Source organism: Salvelinus alpinus, chromosome 15, assembly GCF_045679555.1.
Source record: "Salvelinus alpinus chromosome 15, SLU_Salpinus.1, whole genome shotgun sequence".
Classification (NCBI taxonomy): Eukaryota; Metazoa; Chordata; class Actinopteri; order Salmoniformes; family Salmonidae; genus Salvelinus; species Salvelinus alpinus.
The window spans coordinates 14,119,978-14,138,700 of record NC_092100.1 but is presented as its reverse complement, the minus strand read 5'-3'; the positions used below and the strand labels follow the sequence as shown (position 1 = coordinate 14,138,700).

At 43.2% G+C, this 18,723-nt stretch overlaps 1 protein-coding gene across 2 annotated transcripts in view; it reads left to right on the top strand.

The window, feature by feature from the left end:
- The first annotated feature begins 400 nt into the window (after window positions 1-400).
- The window catches only part of LOC139539523 (fatty-acid amide hydrolase 1-like), a 31,605-nt gene continuing 13,282 nt past the window's right edge, over window positions 401-18,723 (top strand). Inside the window, exons 1-8 of one of the 2 annotated variants that reach the window (XM_071342564.1) lie at window positions 401-1,046; window positions 1,234-1,347; window positions 2,165-2,305; window positions 3,039-3,172; window positions 3,518-3,724; window positions 4,008-4,048; window positions 4,348-4,472; window positions 9,779-10,748. In XM_071342564.1, coding sequence (XP_071198665.1) covers window positions 840-1,046; window positions 1,234-1,347; window positions 2,165-2,305; window positions 3,039-3,172; window positions 3,518-3,724; window positions 4,008-4,048; window positions 4,348-4,472; window positions 9,779-10,573 — 1,764 coding nt within the window. In that variant the 5' untranslated portion in view covers window positions 401-839 and the 3' untranslated portion in view covers window positions 10,574-10,748. Of the gene's footprint in view, window positions 1,047-1,233; window positions 1,348-2,164; window positions 2,306-3,038; window positions 3,173-3,517; window positions 3,725-4,007; window positions 4,049-4,347; window positions 4,473-9,778; window positions 10,749-18,723 lie in introns of those variants that run through there. The other variant, XM_071342565.1, reaches the window with a different exon arrangement.

The window sequence follows — 18,723 nt, the reverse complement described above, 5'->3', positions numbered from 1 at the left end:
CTTCCTGTAATCTAATTTAATATGACTGAAGATGCAGAATTTTCTGTCAGGCCCCTTCTAATAGGGTATAACAGACTCGTTAGAACTTTGACCACACGCCCTCTATCAAATCAAAACTGGAATTTTTCGTCAACAAAGGTTGTAAAAGTATGCTAGATATTTATAGAATAAATCATACCTAGTTTGATGTTTCTGTTACAAACAGTGAATTAGTTAATGATTTATACCGCTTTAAAATAGCATTTTATAGATTTTATGTATTTCTATCAAGTCAAAACGGGAATTTTTCCTCAAAACAAAGGTCGTAAAAGTATGCTAGACATTTATAGAATACGTCATATCTAGCTTGATGATTCTGTGACAACCAACCTAGGACACCCGTAGACAGTGTACTTCGCCCACGCCTGTCGGGCACTGCTTTCCTGCAGTTCTGGTAACCACGAGGGCAGGTGATCGGCAGCCCGGAGCGAAGGACACTACTAACTTGTTAGCTAGCTAGGACTCCGGTAGACCATGTCCTTCGCCCCCGAAAAACTCAGATAATACTGTTATTTCCCTTTTGACACACATTTTAATCGCATAGACAATCAGGGGAAATCGCGAATATCAAGTATCACGCAAGCGTGAAGATGGTGTGCTCAGAATCAATGGGATGCTCGATAGGGGGCGTTTCTGTAGATGCACGAAAAACTACATGTAAGGAACGCCCCGAATTGCGGGCCGCAATCACACATTATATATGTTTATGATACATGGAACGTTTCCCCATTTAGCATTATCACATTAGTTTAGAAAGTCTGTTGTTCAAGGTGGATAGCTTTATAGGCGTCATAGACAGAATGGATAACTATAAACAACTTGTTTTTGGAGCAAAGCCGAAATGGACAGTGATTCTGACAGCCACAGCATGCGGTGCAAGTGTCTTGATCCTTTTGCTGAAATGGTTTGGACACCAACAGTCGTGGAATAAAATTCAGAAAGCAAAAGTGCGAAGAGAAAAGTCGCTGCAACGAGCAGAGCATGCTGTCTGTCAGTTCAACGAGTCGGTAAGTTTGACTTTAATTTAGCGAAAATTTGCTCGAGAACCCAAGGGTGAATTCTGCCTCTATGAATAGGCTAAGCGAAAGCTAGCTAACAACGTCAGTGAATGAACATTCAACACGGCTGATTAGTCAGACACAGCTGTGACTCGAACGTGCTGTTCATACTCTCCTTCTTTGAATCCCATGTCAGCACCCTGAGACAGACACCTCTCTCATCCTCTCACTGTCCCTGGCTGAGCTGTCCAAACAACTGAAGGATGGAGCACTAACTCCACAAGCTGTGTTCCACTCATACATGGAAAAGGTAATGCACAATCCAATCAACACCCCCAGTATTCACATATAGCTTATACCAACTATTTCAAATGTGCATGTTGTGGAATTTTGTGGACTGCATCATTTTTATAAAATATAGTTTTGTTTTCATTGCAAGCATTGGTGACCTAGTTTTGTTCCTGCTGGCCCATGTTGACTCTAATGCTTCCCACAGTTGTATGGAAGTTGGCTGGATGTCCTTTGGGTGGTGGACCTTTCTTGATACACATGGGAAACTGTTGAGCGTAAAAGCCCCAGCAGCGTTGCAGTTCTTGAGACAAACCGGTTTGCCTGGCACCTACTACCATACCCATTCAAAGGCACTTAAATCTTTTGTCTTGCCCATTCACCCTCTGAATGGCACAGGCTTAAAAATCCTTCGTTAACGTGACTCCTCCTCTTCATCTACACTGATTGAAGTGGATTTAACAAGGGACATCAATAAGGGATCATAGCTTTCACCTGGTCAGTCTGTCATGGAAAGAGCAGGTGTTTCAAATGTTTTGTACACAGTTTATGATGACATGCCTGGATAATTTCTGCAGTGTTTACAAAACAAATGCAGCTGTATTGTATAAAACAATGCATGTTGTTGTATTGAAGACCCATCACCTATTAGGCAACATTTATTGTGGTGTGATAATCAATCTAGCCTGGTCCCAGATCTGTTTGGGATCTGTTTGTGCTCTTGTTACCATGACCATAGGAGTTGACAAGACAACACAAACAGATCTGGGACCATGCTAATAGGCCTATCAATCTACTAAAGCAGTCCCATTGATTTATCCCATGCTGTTTCCCCACAGACCTTGGAGGTGAATAGGAGACTGAACTGTTGCACTGAGGTCCTGCTGGAAAGTTGGGATCAGCTGGAGGATATTGACTCTCACAAGGATGGTCTCCTTTATGGGGTCCCTGTCAGCATCAAGGAAAATATTGGATACAAGGTAGTGTTGATTAGGTGTCATTTCAGTGTGTTTCATTGCCCTTTTTCCCTGTACCTAGGCCTAGTCCTGGACTAAAACATTTTTAAATGGAGATTCTCCATAGAGTATGCTTTTTAGGACTAGGCTTAATCTGTGTCCAGGAAGATGCTCCATGGTAGGCCTGTCTGTAACATATGTTTGTTCGCTTCTAGTTGACTCTCTCGTGACATAAGCCCAATCGGTAACATGGTTCTGGGTTCAGAGTTTGTGCGTCTATACTGAAAGAAAATATAAATGCAACATGTAAAGTGTTGGTGCCATGTTTCATGAGCTGAAATTGCATACGTTGCATTGCATACATTTTCCATATGCACAAAATGCTAATTTCTCTCACATTTTGTGTACAAATTTGTTTACATCCCTGTTAGTGAACATTTATTTTATGCCAAGATAATCCATCCACCTGACAGGCGTGGCCTATCAAGAAGCTGATTTAACAGTCATGTGAAATCCATAGATTAGGGCCTAATTCATTTATTTAAATTGACTGATTTCCTTATATGAACTGTAACTCAGTAAAATCATTGTAATTGTTTCTTGTTGCATTAATATTTTTGTTCAGTATAGTTGAATCTCTCGTGACAATAGCCCTACCGGTAACATGGTTCAGAGATGTGCACGTCTACTGAAATAGTATTTTTTTTTACATTAATGATTTCCTTGTTTTAGTTTTTCCTCCTGTTTTTGTGTTTAGGGTCATGACTCTACGTGTGGCGTAATCTGTAAATTGGACCTGCCCGCCACAGGGGACAGTGTGCTAGTTGAAGTGTTGAAGAGACAAGGCGCCATTCCCTTCGTCAAGACCAACGTGCCCCAAGGCCTGCTAAAGTAAATAGTTATTGTAGACTTGTGAATGCAACACATGAGATTCCGAATATTATTTGGATCCCAAACAATGTCAACTGGTGATGGATCGCCACATACACTTGAACTACATTGACATACTGTAGTAGGTGAGACGTGCCAGTTGCACCACAGTAAGCCATGTAATTTAGTGCAAGAGCTTTGACTTGAGTAAGGTGATTGAGGAATGTGTGGACGTGGTCCTCGTCGAAGCCCTAAGACCAGGCTAGTCCGCACCCAGAGTTAAGGTGCTTGGTCATCCCATGTGTCATGTGAGAAAGCAGTCCTTTAAATATGTCCTAAAAATAAGTTTATTGTCCTCATTTCCAGCTTTGACTGTGGTAACCCTATCTATGGGCTGACTCTGAACCCCCACAACCCCCAGAAGACGTCAGGGGGCTCGTCGGGCGGGGAAGGGGCGCTGATCGGAGGAGGGGGCTCGGTTCTGGGCATAGGGTCCGACATCGGGGGCAGCATCCGCATCCCATCATCCTTCTGTGGGATCTGTGGCTTCAAGCCCACGGCCAACAGGCTGAGGTGGGTGGGTGTGTTATTGGGTCTGTTACTCTTAGTATGTCTGTCAGTGTTCCTTAGTGTTTCTATCAAATGTATCTGTTAGTGTCTGTTAGTGAATCTGTGTGTCTCATGGTGACTTGGCCTAACATGTTATCTTTTACAATGCTCATAACCTTGAGCACAGTTCAAAGAAAGAGTACATCACAAGACTCCCAGGCTTGGTTAGATATTGACCCGATGGGCTTGGTTAGATGTTAGATATTGACTGATTTTCTCTGTTCCTTTTAAAAACAAAAAAATGTAGTTTGCTAGGTGCTAGCTCCTGTGTCCGGGGCCAAAAGTCAGGTACGGCTCAAACATTAAACTTTTATCCCTGCTCATGCATAGTAAATAAATTGATAACATTTTGCTTGACCCCTCTGCCAGTCCTTCATAAGGTCTACAAAAAAGCATTTTCAAAAGAAAAGTGAGCACTACTTTGATTCTGCGGAAAATATAGTAATTATTTCCAAAGGGTGCTTAATGCATTATATACAGTAACTCTGGTATAGTAACGACATGATAACTAATGGTATTGTTAGCTTTTAGTGACTGACTTTCCACTGTCATGATGACCCAAGTTGTTTGTGTTGTGCTTGTTCCAGTGCTGTCGTCCCTTGGACCCATGGCAAGAGACGTCGACAGCCTGGCTCTCTGTATGCATGCTCTGCTCTGTGACCACATGTTCATCCTGGACCCGACGGTACCACCCATCCCATTCAACCAACAGGTGGGTTCTCTATCATAGGGAGAAGTTTCCCCCAGATGCTGGTCTTGGGTCAGTTTTGCATTTTCCCCACTAATGGTTACAGTTAGGATTGTGGGAGATGATCCGTACATAGGTTCCAGGGTGAAGTTTCTCTTATCATAGAATACATATCATTAGCTAGGTTTCCATCCAATTGGTGACAGATTTTCATGTGAATCGTGTAAAATCTGTATAAAAACAAAACGTGCATTTTCCCCACCAGGGATTTGTTTACATCAAATTGACTTGTTGTGGATAAAAGGCTGTGTGTGGTGACGTAGTGCACATAACTACCTTTTGCGGTTAAATTCCCATGTACCGAATACATTTTTTAAGTTTTATTTATTTAACCTTTTATTTAACCTGTCTCACTCTCCCGTTCCGCTAGCGGAACTCCTCCCACATTCCACTGAAAAGGCAGAGCGTGAAATTCAAAAAAATGTTTTTTAGAAATATTTAACTTTCACACATTAACAAGTCCAATACAGCTAATGAAAGATACACATCTTGTGAATCCAGCCAACATGTCCGATTTTTTTAAATGTTTTACAGGGAAAACACAATATATATTTATGTTAGCTCACCAACAAATAGAAAAAAGCACATATATTTTTCACAGCACAGATAGCAAAATCAACCAAACTAACCTAGAACAAACCAAAGAAACCAAGAAACAACTTAATCAGATGACAGTCTTATAACATGTTATACAATAAATCTATGTTTTGTTTGAAAAATGTGCATATTTCAGGTATAAATCATAGTTTACATTGCGGCTACAATCAGAAATTGCACCGAAAGCAGCCAGAATAATTACAGACACCAACGTGACATACCGAAATACTCATCATAAAACATTTCTGAAAAATACATGGTGTATAGCAAATTAAATACAAAGATCTTGTGAATACAGCCAATATTTCAGATTTTCTAAGTGTTTTACAGCGAAAACACAATATAGCATTATATTAGCTTACTACAATAGCCTACAACACTACCGCATTCATTCATCAAGGCACGTTAGCGATAGCAATAGGCACGTTAGCGTTAGCGAATAAACCAGCAAAAGATATTACATTTCACTAACCTTCATAAACCTTGCTCAGATGACAGTCCTGTAACATCAGGTTATACATACACTTATGTTTTGTTCGAAAATGTGCATATTTAGAGCTGAAATCCGTGGTTATACAACGTAGCATAACGTAGCATAACGTGCTAACGTAGCATCTTTTTCCCAGAATGTGCAGATATTTCTATTAGACTCTCACCTATTCTGACCAAATAGCTATTCATAAACATTACAAAAAAATACATGTTGTATAGGAAACGACAGATCCATTAGTTCTTAATGCAATCGCAGTGTTAGAATTCTAAAAATATCTTCATTACGACATAAGACTTAGTTATGGTAAGGGAATAACCAAAACCTGAGCGCAAAGCTACTAGAACACAGTTCGACATATATATGAAATAGCATCACAAAATGGTTCCTACTTTTGCTGATCTTCTATCAGAATGTTGTATAAGGGGTCCTTTGTCCAGAAACGTCTTTGTTTGGATTCAGAATGTCCTCTTTCCCTCTTGAATTAGCAAGCACACTGGCCTTGCGGCGCTAAGCTCTCCAACTTCAACCAAGTCGAACAACGCAACACAACTAACGTCCCGAATAAAGTTAAATAATCTAATGAAACTATATTGAAAAAACATACTTTAGGATGATATTGTAAGATGTATCAAATAAATTCAAAGCCGGAGCTCATATTCGACCATAACGACCGGTTTCCAGTAGGCAATAACAGGTCCCCCGGCGCGCCTTGCAGAAAACAGAAAATGTGGGACACGTTGTTCCAAGATGGTTAATTCAACGTCAGACAGAGATAATCAACTCATTTTTCCTCTCACTTCCTCTTGACATCCGGGTGAAGGCGTATGACGTGCACGTATAGTCATACGTATAATGCCCATTTATAGGCAGACACTTGAACACAGCATCGATTTCAGACTTTCCACTTCCTGGTCAGAAAGTGTGCTGCCAAATGAGCTGTGTTTTACCCACAGACAAAATTCAAACGTTTTTAGAAACTAGATAGTGTTCTCTATCCAATAGTAATAATAATATGCATATTGTACGAGCAAGAATTGAGTACGAGGCCGTTTAAATTGGATACGATTTTTTCCCAAAGTGAAAACAGCACCCCCTGGTCCTCATCAGGTTAACTAGGCAAGTCATTTAAGAAATAAAATATTATTTACAATGACGGCCTACCAAAAGGCCTCCTGCGGGGATGGGGGCTGGGGATAAAAAAATATATATATATATATTAGGACAAAATACACGTCACGACAAGAGACAACACTACATAAAGAGAGACATGACAACACAGCATGGTAGCAACACAACATGGTAGCAGCACAACATGGTACAAACATTATTGGGCATAGACTACATCACAAAGGGCAAGAAGGTAGAGACAACAATACATCACACAAAGCAGCCACAACTGTCAGTAAGTGTCCATGATTGAGTCTTTGAATGAAGAGATTGAGATAAAACTTTCCAGTTTGAGTGTTTGTTGCAGCTCGTTCCAGTCGCTAGCTGCAGCGAACTGAAAGAGGAGCGACCCAGGGATGTGTGTGCTTTGGGGACCTTTAGCAGAAAGTGACTGGCAGAACGGGTGTTGTATGTGGAGGATGAGGACTGCAGTAGATACAGTTGAAGTCGGGAGTTTACATACACCTTAGCCAAATACATTTAAACTCAGTTTTTCACAATTCCTGACATTTAATCTGAGTAAAAAATCTCTGTTTTAGGTCAGTTAGGATCACCACTTTATTTTAAGAATGTGAAATGTCAGAATAATAGTAGAGTGATTTATTTCAGATTTTATTTCTTCAAGTACTCATATGTACTTGTATGAGGTGACTACCTCAAGCTCTGAACTCTCGGATGTAGTAATTAGGGAGGGGCATTCTTCTTACCAAACCACATGACCTTTGTTTTGGAGGTGTTTAGAACAAGGTCATCGGTAGAGAGCTTGTTGGACACTAAGAAAGCTTTGTTGTAGAGCATTTAATACAAAATCCAGGAAGTAGCCTGCTGAGTATAAGACTGTATAATCTGCATATAAATAGATGAGAGCTTCCTACTGCCTGAGCGATGTTGTTGATGTAAATTGAGAAGAGCGTGGGGCCTAGGATTGAGCCTTCGGGTACACCCTTGGTGACAGGCAGTGGCTGAGACAGCAGATGTTCTGACTTTATACACTGCACTCTTTGAGAGAGGTAGTTAGCAAACCATGCCAAAAACCCCTCAGAGACACCAATACTCCTTAGCTGGCCGACAAGAATGGAATGGTCTACCATATCAAAAGCTTTGGCCAAGTCAATACAAATAGTAGCACAACATTGCTTAGAATCAAGGGCGGTGGTGGCATCATTGAGGACCTTTAAGGTTGCAGTGACACATCCATAACCTGAGCGGAAACCAGATTGCATACCCGAGAAAATACTATAGACATCAAGAAAGCCAATCAGTTGATTATTGACAAGTTTTCCCACCACTTTTGATAAACAGGGCAAAATAGAAATAGGCCTATACAAATTATCAGCTTGATCTCCCCCTTTAAATAAATGATGAACGGTGGCTGCCTTCCAAGCAATAGGAACCACCCCAGAAAGGAGAGACAGGCGTGGCGATGATAGGGGCAGCAACCTTAAAGAAGAAATGGTCTAAACCATCTGACTCAGTTGTTTTTTTGGCGTCAAGTTTCAGGAGCTCCTTTAGCACCTCGGACTCAGTGACTGTCTGCAGGGAGAAACTTTGTAGCGGGGTAGGGGAAAAAGAGGGAGAAGCATCGGGGATAGTTGCATTAGAAGGGGTGGGAGATGTGGAAAGGTTGGACGGGCAAGGAGGCATGGCTGAGTCAAATAGGAATCCTGACTTAATGATGTGGTGATTAAAGAGCTCAGCCATGTGCTTCTTGTCTGTAACAACCACATCAATATTAAGGTACATGGGCAGCTGTGAGGAGGAGGTTTTATTATCCAGGTCTTTAACAGTTTTCCAGAACTTCTTGGGGTTAGACCCACAGAGAGAGAACTGCTCCTTTAAAGTAACTAACTTTGGCCTTCCGGATAGCCTGAGTGCACTTATTTCTCATTTCCCTGAACGAGAGCCATGCGTGTGCCGAGCCTTTCGCCAAATGCAATTATTGAGGTGGAGTAACTCTGCAAGATCACGGTTGAACCAGGGGCCGAACCTGTTTTTAATTCTCATTTATTTTATGGGGCGTGTTTGTTAACAATACCACTGAAAATATAAAAAAAGAAGGCCAGTGAGGAGAGGAGGAGGCTAGTTCATGAAGGAAGGCTTGCTCATTCAAGTTTTTTAGCAAGCGTCTATGACAAATCAGGACAGGTTGTTTCACTGAGCAGCCATTACGAAAACAGGCTGTAAAACATTGATCACTAAGGTCATTTCAGAAAACACCAGACTGACACCTATTATTTGTGAGGGTAACATCAAGGAGAGTAGCCTTTTCTAGGTGTTTGGAGTCATACCTTGTGGGATTGGTAACAATCTGAGAAAGATTTAGGGAGTTCCATTGCTTTAGGACTTGGTCAGGTGGTTTAAGCATATCCCAGTTTAGATCACCTAGCAGAACAAATTCAAACTTAGTGTAAGAGGCCAGGAGAGAGCTTATGGCAGGTAGGGTACAGGCTGGTGCTGATGGAGGACCATAGCACCCAGCAACAGTCAACAAAGAGCTATTTGAAAGTTGAATGCTTAAGCCAGAAAATCAAATTGTTTGGGGACAGACTTGGTGGAGACAACCGAGCACTGAAGGTGATCCTTGGTAAAGATTGCCACTCCCCCACCTACGGAAGATCTGTCTTGCTGAGAAAGGTTATAACCAGAAAGGTTGGCATCAGTATTCAAAACTTCCTTAACCACGTCTCAGTAACGACCAACACATAAATACTTTGATACTGTGAACCATCAGATCCTCCTCTCCACCCTCTCCGAGCTGGGCATCTCTGGCGCGGCCCACGCTTGGATTGCGTCCTACCTGACAGGTCGCTCCTACCAGGTGGCGTGGCGAGAATCTGTCTCCGCACCACGTGCTCTCACCACTGGTGTCCCCCAGGGCTCTGTTCTAGGCCCTCTCCTATTCTCGCTATACACCAAGTCACTTGGCTCTGTCATATCCTCACATGGTCTCTCCTATCATTGCTATGCAGACGACACACAATTAATCTTCTCCTTTCCCCCCTCTGATAACCAGGTGGTGAATCGCATCTCTGCATGTCTGGCAGACATATCAGTGTGGATGACGGATCACCACCTCAAGCTGAACCTCGGCAAGACGGAGCTGCTCTTCCTCCCGGGGAAGGACTGCCCGTTCCATGATCTCGCCATCACGGTTGACAACTCCATTGTGTCCTCCTCCCAGAGTGCTAAGAACCTTGGCGTGATCCTGGACAACACCCTGTCGTTCTCAACTAACATCAAGGCGGTGACCCGTTCCTGTAGGTTCATGCTCTACAACATTCGCAGAGTACGACCCTGCCTCACGCAGGAAGCGGCGCAGGTCCTAATCCAGGCACTTGTCATCTCCCGTCTGGATTACTGCAACTCGCTGTTGGCTGGGCTCCCTGCCTGTGCCATTAAACCCCTACAACTCATCCAGAACGCCGCAGCCCGTCTGGTGTTCAACTTTCCCAAGTTCTCTCACGTCACCCCGCTCCTCCGCTCTCTCCACTGGCTTCCAGTTGAAGCTCGCATCCGTTACAAGACCATGGTGCTTGCCTACGGAGCTGTGAGGGGAACGGCACCTCCGTACCTTCAGGCTCTGATCAGGCCCTACACCCAAACAAGGGCACTGCGTTCATCCACCTCTGGCCTGCTCGCCTCCCTACCTCTGAGGAAGTACAGTTCCCGCTCAGCCCAGTCAAAACTGTTCGCTGCTCTGGCACCCCAATGGTGGAACAAACTCCCTCACGACGCCAGGTCAGCGGAGTCAATCACCACCTTCCGGAGACACCTGAAACCCCACCTCTTTAAGGAATACCTAGGATAGGATAAAGTAATCCTTCTAACCCCCCCCCCCCCCCCCTTAAAAGAGTTAGATGCACTATTGTAAAGTGGTTGTTCCACTGGATATCATAAGGTGAATGCACCAATTTGTAAGTCGCTCTGGATAAGAGCGTCTGCTAAATGACTTAAATGTAATAAAGATTGGAGCTGTGAACCCACACTTTCAATTGATCCATTTTAGGTAATAAGGTTCTAGCGTTAACGTGCAGAAAACCCAGGCTTTTACGAGAGCAGAAATCAGTAAAGCAGATATCAGAGAACAAGTCAGAATTGGGGCTAGCAACAGTAGATGGGGCAGGGTGTACATGCACATTTCCAGATATCATCAACAGTAATACCATCAAGGCACGGCATAGGACAGGGAGAGCTCTGCAGTGCTGATTTATGACATCTGAATGTGCATCAGATGACAACAAGATCATATTGTACAGCAATTTTATCAGGTAACATGAATACAAAGCTGGCGAGAGGTGGTTAGAATAGAAAGGGAGGCCAAAAGTCTGTGTAACCAATAGAGTCAGAGTCCCGAGTGTGGGAACAAACAGTCTGTCCCACGGTTGGGTAAAGAAGGTTCGTAGTCAACAAAGCATGCAGGAGTCATGAGGCAAAATGCGCAAGAAAAAAAAAATATATATATGTAACCATTTGGGGGTAGCCATTGTAAGTCAGTCACTCGCCCCAGCAGTGCGTGTGTGCTGGATGCGAGAGAAAGCTCAGGTGGGAGTGTGGTGGGGGTACCTGTACCAGGAAGGGGGAGACAGGCCAGGACAGACTGGGAACAGATCGCCAGGTGGAATCCAAGCAGTGGTGCAGCAGGCAACGGGAGTAGGTGTCACACCCACTTGGGAGAAGCTTATATTTCCGGAGGCAGATTTATTGTAGAAAATGCCAGTGGATGGTCTTTAAACAGCAGGAGGGGGCTTCAAAGGGGACTCCTGCCACTTGTTGGGCCCAAAGGCATCGACACCTTTCACTTCACACCTCGGTGCTAATTGAAGTTGTATCTGGTCTGTCCTAGCGAGCCTGGCAGCCTTAACTCCGCATTCATTGTACTGTACTTTTTCTTCTTGGCGTTCAAAATAGCATCAGACCAAACTACTCCAGGGGCCTGTTGCACAAAACTAGGATAAGGGATTAAGCCAGGATATCTTGGTGATCCTGGCTCAATTGATCCGTAATCCGGTTGCACTAAAGATGGATAGGGGGCAGGAGGATATGTTATGGTATAAATTACCATGGAGATTTATTCTGTGGAGCTAGCCTGCTCCAGACCAGGCTAAATTCCAGGATCTATTTAATCTCATCCCTAATGTCAGTCAGCAGTCACCACAAATGGAAACCAATAGTTATTTCACTGCTCACTATACATTGTTATCACATATAACTAGACCCACTGTTATTATTTAAACGTTTGTGATCATTAATTTCAATGATTTTGGATAAAAAATGATTTTTAGATGATGTTGCTATCATTAGATAATTTACAGTTTCCCATAGACTATAAGGCTATATATAAAATGATAGAATATTAGGGCCACAGAGGGGAAAAAAACACAAGTCATAATATTGTAACCAGTTGTTTTAAAGGAGGACAGTTGTTAAAATGACAGATGTGGGGCATTTCGTGAAATTGTACTTCAGTATGGTTTCATAAACAAAGACATGCTGATGTGCCAGAATATTAAGTATCACATTGTCATAAGTATCAAAACTGTAAAAACAATATGTAGCTTTTCTGCAGAAAGAACCAGCCTCATAAATTTATGACTTTATCCTTTTTCTTCAGTGTGGCCCTAGTACTCTGTCATATAAACAAATACACATTCCATATGAATATAAAAACACAATGTGTAACATTATGTTCCTTTATTGAATAAGGACAAAACAAAGCAGGTAAACCATCAGCTCCTTTCGAAACTGAAGTCACAGTGACTCTACAAGATGGAAAGCACAGAATCCAAGCATATTATACAAAATGATACATACACATTCAAAGGTCTGTATATAACACACCCTGCATGTCTGCACACTAAAATAAATGCAGGACAAATCCATACACATCAACTGAACAGACAAATGAATGGATGCAGTAGCCTCCCTGCAGCCTTGTATTACACACAGTATACCGCACAAACATCATAAGAGGCCAAATTCGTCAAAAAACGAACCCAAAAAAACCCAAATTCCTCTGCCACCGCAGGACATATTTAACCAAAATTGAAAGCACACATACTAACTAAAATAATTCAACACATATTGGTCCCTCAGCAGCCGACCACTGTCGTCATCAGGGAAGATTGCCGGATTGTCCCAGTCCATGGCTGGTGGCACTCTGGGGGCCCTGTCCTTCCTCAGGCAGGCCACATTGTGGAGGACAGCACAAGCCACAGTAATATCACATGCCCTAACAGGGCTGACCCTTAATTTGTGAAGGCAGTGAAAGCGTGCCTTCAGGAGGCCAAAGGTCATTTCAACTCTGGCCCTGGTCCTGGCATGGGCATGGTTGTAGGCCTGCTGTGCTTCCTGGGGGTCTGTGAAAGGTGTCAGGAGAAAAGGCTGGCAGCCATACCCCCTGTCTCCCAGCAACACACCAGAGAATTCACCTGTCAACACAAAATCTCATCATTACTACCTCATAAACACAGTGATATTCTTGACACAGCCATGATGGTTATAAATAGGGGTTGTGTGGCTTACCTTGTGATAGGCACTGATAGATTTCAGAGGCCCGAAAGATTCTGGAGTCATGGACTGAGCCAGGCCATTTTGCCACAACATTGCTGATCATACAGTCAGCATTGCAGACCATCTGAAATCATAAGATGAGGAATATTACACCAATCAATGCACATCACTGGCAATGCAGAGTGTTCGTCAATGGACAATATCAAAAAGTTATGTTCACCTGAACATTAATGCTGTGAAAGGATTTCCTATTCACAAAATCGGCCTCATGGGCACCTGAGGGGGCTTTTATCCTTATGTGTGTGCAGTCCACTGCACCAATGACATTGGGGAAACCTGTCACACAAAGTAATGAGTATCCTACTATGTGTTAACAGTTGTCCTGTAATTTGTAGATCCTCTTACCTGCAATCCTATAGAACTCCTCTTTGATGTCACAGAGTCTTCTGTGGCCAGGGAAGGAGATGAAGACATCTGCTAATGCTTTGATAGCCAGACACACACTCCTTATTGTGCGGCAAATTGTGGCCTTGTTCAGCTGTTCTGCATCCCCCACTGAGTACAGGAAGGCTCCACTAGCAAAAAAGCGCAAGGCCACACAAACCATTTGCTCCACACTCAGTGCATGGCTCCGTGCAGTGCGGTGCTTAATCCTGGGACCCAGTAGTCTGCATAGATACCTGATGCCATCTGCAGAAAACCTGTATCTTTCATATAGATGGTCATCAGGGAAGGCCAGTGGGTCCAACCGGTCCCTGAAGACCCTTTCTCGCCTGAAGGCTCTCCTCAGCACAAGTGCTTCTTCATCCACCACATCTCGCACGAATGGGCATGCCATTGTCAGAGCAGAAAGGAACACACAATTTTGGGCCTTCATATAGGCTAGTGGCCACACCTGGTGCTGGGGGGGTGGGCAAAAGAGGGCGATGCCTTATAACGATGACTTGGTTGTACTGATTGCTGGGAAAATAAAAAAAACCTTAGAAAGATGCCACCGTCCTGTGTGCTCACAATAAGAGCTCATATGTCATGGCTCACTTGACTTTACGAGAATATACCTAATTTTTATTTTGAGCTGTGTCATCTTCTTGGAGCTGGGGGAGGAAAGAAAAATAATGAATAATACATTTGTGTTACAGTTAGCATACAGTGTACATTGAAGGCATATCTCACCTCCCTCTCAAGTTTTTTTATTTCAAGGTCCAGTTTCCTAATTGGCCTCTTTTTTATTTCGGACTCCAGTGCAAGATTTTCCATCTTTTTCTTCTTGTACTGAATGTCTATGTCTGCCAGTTCTATTTGGCGCCGGAGGTGGTTGCCATACAACTTTCTGATAGCTTGTGAGCTCTGTGAACACAATACAATTAGCGCAGCTGGAATTTGGCAGGATGTGGTGTCCTTTTATTAATACGCACTATGTTGCCAGGCTGGTTTTCCCGCTGTATAGCATCTGGGTCCTGTAAAAGAAATTAGATTTTTTGATTTTGATGAGGACTCCTCACCATTGTAGAGTAAATAGTACTTTCACAGTCTTAACATGATACCTCATGCCTTCTGGAATCCAGAGAGATGGTCTCCTCCTCATCATCGTCTCCATCATGTGCTGTTGCTGCTGCACTGGGGCCTTCACCCTATCACATTTAATCGGATTCATATTGAAGCTAGTAGACAAGACATGCCAGGCCTACAGTATGCCTTTGATGGAGTACTCACTGGATCAGCATCGTCTGGTGCTTGTGCTGGTGGCTCTAACAGGAACACAGTGCTGCCAGGCACTGCAAGGCAATAGGTAAACCAAAGTCAGACAGTCCAAATTGATTCAATATGAATGTGGTTGTATCCCATGTAGAGATGGAAGGACATACCTTGAATGAAGCGGGTGGCATCTTGGGAGGAACCTATGCTCGTCTCTTTCCCCCCAGGGATCCCCTCTAAGACGGGCCTGCCTTTATTTAGCTCCAAGGCCATGTCCTCTGCTGGGGTAAGGTCAGCCTTTGGTGACCCACCACCCGTGCCTTGTCTGTGGGTATTCTTTTTCACTGCTAAAACAGTACAGACAATGTGTGAGCAGGCACCTTCTGGGTACAATATATGCTTGTGCTTTGTTAAATATTAGTCAGGGACCATACCATTCTGCAGAATGTTCTTGTATTTGATTTTGACCTGCTGCCATGTCCGTTTTGGCCCGTTCATGTTTAATCTACACACACACACACACACACACACATTTAATGGAGTCACACTGCAAAAAATTACTTGGTATTTTTGTCTTGTTTTCAGTAAAAATATCAAAAAATGTATCATAGCTTTATACAGTGTGATGGAGTTACTTTACACAATTTCACTCATATCTGCAGTGCATTTCAATTAAAAATTTAACCGTTTCATAATTACAGTACAACTGCATTTTTGGAGATGTGAATTAAATATTTGAATTGTAATTGTGATGTTTCAGCGGAGCGGTGAGTGTGTAATTGTGCACTACTTACGCATTCAGGCGGTCTGCAATACTTTGCCACGCTTTTTCTCTTTGCTTTATCACTGTGGCGGTGTTGCCTTTCTTCTTAATTATATATTTTACCTCCTCGTATGCCTCCATGAGGATTTGTGCTTCCGACGGGGAAAAGTACGCGGCTCTAGTTGCCATGGTAAATCAGTTAATCTGTGATCTGTGGCGGGGTCTATTTGAGTGAGCCGTGAGCGCGCACCTATCCAGGATTGGTTTCACCTGGCTTAATGAATCCGTGTCTGCTCATCCTGGCTTGGTCTTTGTGCAACCAATTAAGCCTGGACGCACATGTTTTGGCTTCATTGAGCTCAGCTGAGTCATTTATCCCGGATGTCTTAATTCTACTTTTGTGCAACAGGCCCCAGGTTGGATGGTGTCCTCAGGTCTCTGCTGTTTGTTTACCAGAGCACCCTCTGTATAGCTTGGAAAAAGGAAACCTTGGTAGCAGTAATCTCTCCGGTCAATTTTGGCCAAAATTAGGTTGTAGGTTTGGAGTTTTGATCTGGAGCGAAGGCCATGCTGAAAAATCCAAGTTTATCTAACTCCAAATCTATCCTTTTGTAAAAAACATGTTGAAAAATGTGAGAGCTCACATGCAGCTGTGTCTCTTTCTCTGGAATACAGAGATGCTACCAAGTTAAATGGGTTTCCATTGCATTTTCAACTCGACAGATGATTTGCCTCACGAAAAATGTTGCGTTATATAGCGAGTGTACCCACTCTGGTATTGGCATGTGCAGGGTCGGATTGGTCATCAGTTAGACAGCCAAGATCATGGATCGTAAAAAACACAAAGGGTGCCTACAAATGTAGAAAGAGGAACTTCTACGTTGTCACCTCACACAAAACGTCCTGTTCTTGGGGCGGCTAAAACCATCATTTGGCCAAACAGTAAAGTGCATTGTCCTCATGATTCCTGTAATGAAAGTGTCTGCCCTGCCGTTGTGCCCTCGCGGGGGCCTGCTGCTGTGATGAACGAGCCACTCTCCTCTTCCCCCAATGCGCTCTGATCGCTTAACTTTTCAAAATGCAATTTCTGAAAAAGCACAGCTTTGGATGCTTTGTCCACTTGTCCCTGTCGAAGAGAGGAGGGTGTCAGTTTTCTGTAGGTACACTTTTGATGTAGCTCTGAGATATGGAGCGGCACGAGCAAGAAATGCGCACCGGCTATTGGGAGGGCATAGGCCTCATGGGTAGTAACCTACCACTGCAAAGGACATTCAATGTACTGTTGGATGAATACATGGCTACTAGCAGTGGGTATTATATTTAGAGTTGGCAATGTGGGCTGGTGTGTATGAAATGCCAGGGCTAAATTCTTGTCCCAGTCCGCCCCTGGGCACGTGCGCTCTAGCCAACAGCTAGCAGATACACTGAGTGTTCAAAACATTAAGAACACCTTCCTAATATTGAGTTGCACCCCCCTCTCCCCCCTTTGCCCTCAGAACAGCCTCAATTAGTCGGGGCATGGACTCTACAAGGTGTCAACCGTTTCACAGGGATGCTTGCCCATGTTGACTCCAATACTTCCCATAGTTGTGTCAAAATGGCTGGTTGTCTTTTGGGTGGTGGACCATTCTTGATACACACGGGAAACTGTTGAGCATGAAAAACCCAGCAGCGTTGCAGTTCTTGACACAAACCGGTGCGCCTGGCAACTACTACCATACCCTGTTCAAAGGCACTTAAATCTTTTGCCTTGCCCCTTCACCTTGTGAATGGCACACCATACACAATCCATGTCTCAAGGCTTTAAAATCCTTCTTTAACCTCCTCTTCATCTAGAGCAGTGGTCACCAACCAACCTCTGGGTCAAGATCACTGAGTCCAAAAGCAAGCCGAGATCTACCGCTCTGATAAAAAAAAAAAGTATGTATGTGTATATATATATACTTAAAAAACACGCCTATGCAACAAACTATTAAAAACAGTTCTGTAGCATTGAGGTTTGTGCAGTATTCCATAGCCAATATGCAGTGGTAATGTATTGGGCCTATGCTTGTATTCCTCTGCCAATATTGCTCTTCTCAGACCATTTTGAAATTATATTTAAAAAAAAATTGGTATATGATCACACTGGTAATAATTTCTCACTGCCCTTCCGCTCCACCCCCTCCGCTGATAAAAGGGAACATTTTCCTTCCAGCTGATGGCGAAACTGAAGTCGCACTGCATTATTTCTGCCTCATGCACCAATTCATGTTACTCATATGACCAGAGAAAGTTAAATATTCCTAGATTTCAAAAAGACAAAGGCAGATAATAACAATGCAAGCTTATGGAAACACTTTGCTGTACTCATTTATTGAAGCTGCAGTGCTGGTTGTAGTGGAAGTGGGGAGAACGCACCTTTTTATGGCTTATAAAAGTGTTGAACAAAGTGTTGAATAACAACCTAAACACTTATAAAAACAGTAACTCTTTACGCTATTCTTTGAGTCTCTCTAGTCATGGTTTAAATTATTAATTTTATAATCTCACAGTATCAACTTTTCTGTGCGCCCGTGGCTTGTTTTTACAGTCTGGCTCGAGGAAACTGCAGACACCGTGAACTGAGCTATCTGATTGGCCAGCAGTGGGCCTATAGTTGCGCTTGATTTGCTCTCTGGGCCTGCCGCGTATGCGGAGTTCTACCTTCAGACACATGAAATGGATCAAAATGGGAACATGTTGCCTTCCTGACGCTAGGGCTGCTGAATCAAGTGCACCTAACGCCAACAGCGCTAAACGAAAAAATAAATAGGAAATGTTTGGTGATCGACTACGATTGCCTAGTCGATCGCAATCGACCGGTTGGACAAGTGACATAAATAAGGGATCATTTCATCTGGTCAGTCTATGTCCTAGAAAGATCTGGTGTTCTTAGTCTACATGATGAGATTATTATGGACAAGAGAGCAACATTATTTGTCAAATGGCAGCCACGCATCGATCATCCT